This window comes from Hibiscus syriacus, unplaced genomic scaffold, assembly GCF_006381635.1.
Source record: "Hibiscus syriacus cultivar Baekdansim isolate YM2019G1 unplaced genomic scaffold, ASM638163v2 tig00112114_pilon, whole genome shotgun sequence".
NCBI lineage: Eukaryota > Viridiplantae > Streptophyta > Magnoliopsida > Malvales > Malvaceae > Hibiscus > Hibiscus syriacus.
The window spans coordinates 667,492-670,888 of record NW_024063255.1 but is presented as its reverse complement, the minus strand read 5'-3'; the positions used below and the strand labels follow the sequence as shown (position 1 = coordinate 670,888).

General features: G+C 31.9%; 1 protein-coding gene across 1 annotated transcript; it reads left to right on the top strand.

Moving 5' to 3' along the window:
• Positions 1 to 1,626: 1,626 nt before the first annotated feature.
• On the top strand, positions 1,627 to 2,463 carry LOC120174728 (ribosomal protein S1, mitochondrial-like). Its single transcript, XM_039181497.1, has one exon. It carries the CDS (start codon positions 1,717 to 1,719, stop codon positions 2,338 to 2,340), a length of 624 nt encoding a protein of 207 aa, XP_039037428.1. The 5' UTR covers positions 1,627 to 1,716; the 3' UTR covers positions 2,341 to 2,463.
• The last annotated feature ends 934 nt before the right edge of the window (positions 2,464 to 3,397 follow it).

Sequence of the window (3,397 nt, the reverse complement as noted above, 5' to 3'; positions counted from 1 at the left end):
TAGTGGTTAAAGTAAAAAGGATAAATAGTTAGGTGGTTAATGGTATAGTTTATCATAAAAACTAATGTTTTTATAAATTTGTATTGTATTTTAATTAAATTATATTTAGATTTTTAACTAATTTATAATTATACATTTAGTTTTTTTTAATTTAATGTTTTATAAATTGATTTAATGGTGGTCATCGTTAACAATGCTCATCCACGCTCGACAAACATGTCATCTTCTCCGTTAATATTTAACGACATGTGGTTTGATTGACAATATTTAAATAATCAGGTGGTCCGATTGACAAAATTGAAAAATCGATTGTTAAAGTAAAAAGGGTAAATAATTAGATGGTCAATGAAAATTGAAAAAAATAGTGGTTAAAGTAAAAAAGATAAATAGTTAGGTGGTTAATGGATAGTTTATCATAAAACTAATGTTTTATAAATATTGTATTGTATTTTAATTAAATTATATTTAGATTTTTAACTAATTTATAATTATACATTTAGTTTTTTTTTAATTTAATGTTTATAAATTGATTTAATGGTGGTCATCGTTAACAATGCTCATCCACGCTCGACAAACATGTCATCTTCTCCGTTAATATTTAACGACATGTGGTTTGATTGACAATATTTAAATAATCAGGTGGTCCGATTGACAAAATTGAAAAATCGATTGTTAAAGTAAAAAGGGTAAATAATTAGATGGTCAATGGTATAGTTTATTCTAAAAACTAATGTTTTATAAATATTGTATTTTAATTAAATTACATTTATATTTTTAACTAATTTATAATTATACGTTTAGTACTTTATAATTTAACATTTTATAAATTAATTTTAATGGTGATCATCGTTAACGGTGCTCATCCACGCTCGACGTACGTGTCATATTCTCCATTAATATTTAAGGACATGTGTCTTAATTTACAATATTTAAATAATTAGATGATCCGATTGATAAACTTGAAAAATTGGTGGTTAAAGTAAAAAAGATAAATAGTTAGGTGGTCAATGGTATAATTTATCCTAAAAACTAATACTTTATAAATATTATATTTTAATTAAAATACGTTTAGATTTTTAACTAATTTATAATAATATGTTTAGTACTTTATAATTTAACGTTTTATAAATTAATTTGATGGTGGTCATTGTTAAAAGTGCACATCCACGTTCGACGAACATTGTAGAAATTTTCTTTTACATATTACATAGATTGTCATGATCAATCTTTAGAGCAAGTGGTTAAAAAACCTCTCAGTTGACATATCTTATCTCTGTTAGATTATACGTTCAATGTTCATTATGAACAAAATTTCTCTTTCTCCTCTACTTAATCTTAAGTAGGAATTGCTCAAAAAATTTAAAGAATTAAGTTATCGTTATGATAAATATACATATATAAAATATATTTCACATGTTTTGAACAAGTATATATCATATCCGATCTAATATTTAATGTCCAAACTTATGATTAGACTGGTAGAAAGACTTTTATTGTGGTACGATGCTAACATTTTAGCGACTTAATTAGAATATTTATAAAGTTTAAGGATTAATTTAGAATCTAAATCATATTTGGGTATGTCTAATGGGTTTAACCCTAAACGAATATTTAATTTGATATTAGTCCAATATTCCAGTTCAGGTTCCACACTGTAACCCTAGCGATCGAATTAAATCCTGCAGAACTCGGGAAAAAGAATAAGGTACCCCAAGGATGAGCACGTATATGAGTCGATTGTTTCCGAGATCAAATTCCAGCATTTTCTTATGCAGTGGACAAGCCATTAAAGCTGATGCTCTACGCTTAAGGGAACAGACTTGGTTGGTGGATGCAGGAATTGGGAGCCCTAGAATTTGTACGCAAGATGAGACCTCCGTTACCGGAAAGGGAGTCAATCGATTCGAGGACAAGGTGGGATTCCTCGACAGCGGAGCGGGGGGCGGCGAGTCACTGGTCAGAAAGCGGATTCTGGAGAGATTCTTCGTCGATTTAGTGAGCGGTGATTCGTTGATCAAAGAGCGAGCCGCCGTTAGGTTTAATGATTTGCTTGGATCGAGGGCTCTCGATGTAGTCGCCGGCGAACCGACCCTCCTTAATCCACGGAGGTTCAGGCAAACCCTAGTTTGGCTTGAACTGAATAGGCTTAGGCGAAGCAATTCAACGGTCAGAGGCTTTTATATTGATAAAGTAAGAGGAGGTTATTCGGTAGCCATCGCTGGTTACGTTGCTTTTCTTCCGTACAATCGTTTCACAACAAGATTGGGCAGAAATTTATCAAATGATCGATTCACCATCGAAAATATTGAACGCAAAAGTAAGAGTGTGGTGGTGTTCTGAGAATTTGGGGGTATTACACCTACATTTGGTGTTTTAATGTTCGATTTTTTAAGACTTATCTTTTGAATGCCAATGTTGTCTCAGTTTCCTTTGGCTTTAAAATAATTGTTTTCGACAGTTTGATAACTATTAAGACTTAAATTATTTGGATTTTGAGATTTGAATGGTTTTGACTATTTTCAATTTTCCCCCTTGAATGTTTGTCTTATGATCATTTAATCTGTTCTACATCAGGTAGGAACTAGCAGAGTTTTAGGCTATTAGTTGGAGTTTTAGGAGTCAATTCCTTGTATTGAAATTTCTAATCTGTTTTGCGATGGAAGGCATGGGGGAATAACAGAGTACTGTTAAAGGGAGTAAATGGTTTACTTTATCCTATTAACAAGGTTTTGTTTTGGAGAGTTGTGATTTGAGGTGTTGGGGATTTGTTCAAAGGCGAATAAAATCCTTCAAATCCGGAATATTCTGCTTGATAATTTCCTTTTTACCTCGCACTAACTCATGGTGCAATGTTAATGGCGTATAAACTAAGAAACTCTTTTATACTATCAGCTTTCCATCTGCTTGCTCTGTTTTACCTTCAAATCCCTCTTAATATCGTTAGTGTTTAAAGTAGAAAGCACATTTTCACTTCCGTTATAGTCTCTTCAAGAATAATGTATCAACTTCAGACTCCTCTTTCTTTAAATAGGGTTCCTTTGCGTCAAATGGTGAAATAGTTTTTGAAGTAACATTACAAGGAGGGAAAGAGGTGTAATGTACTTTCTGTGCATGCTTTGATGACAGTGATGCCCTTGCATTTGTCACTTAAACCGGTTGGATTGGTTCTGATTCAAGTCAATTCGGGTTGGATCGTTTTGGGTTTTATTTTTTTTAGGATTTTGTTCAAGTCACTAGAATTTACGATAATTTCATATCTTAATGGTCTCTTGATATTCATATAATTGTGTGGAAACAAAGTCAATAGTTTGCAATTGGTTTAGGGGATAATTAAGGGCCTATGTGGCCAATACACACATGATAAGGTTTGCCCTCGAGCAACATCATCAGTAGCTGT

Bases quoted from the DNA above. Each gene is read 5' to 3' on its own strand.
- LOC120174728 (XM_039181497.1), top strand. From the start codon at position 1,717: ATGAGCACGTATATGAGTCGATTGTTTCCGAGATCAAATTCCAGCATT.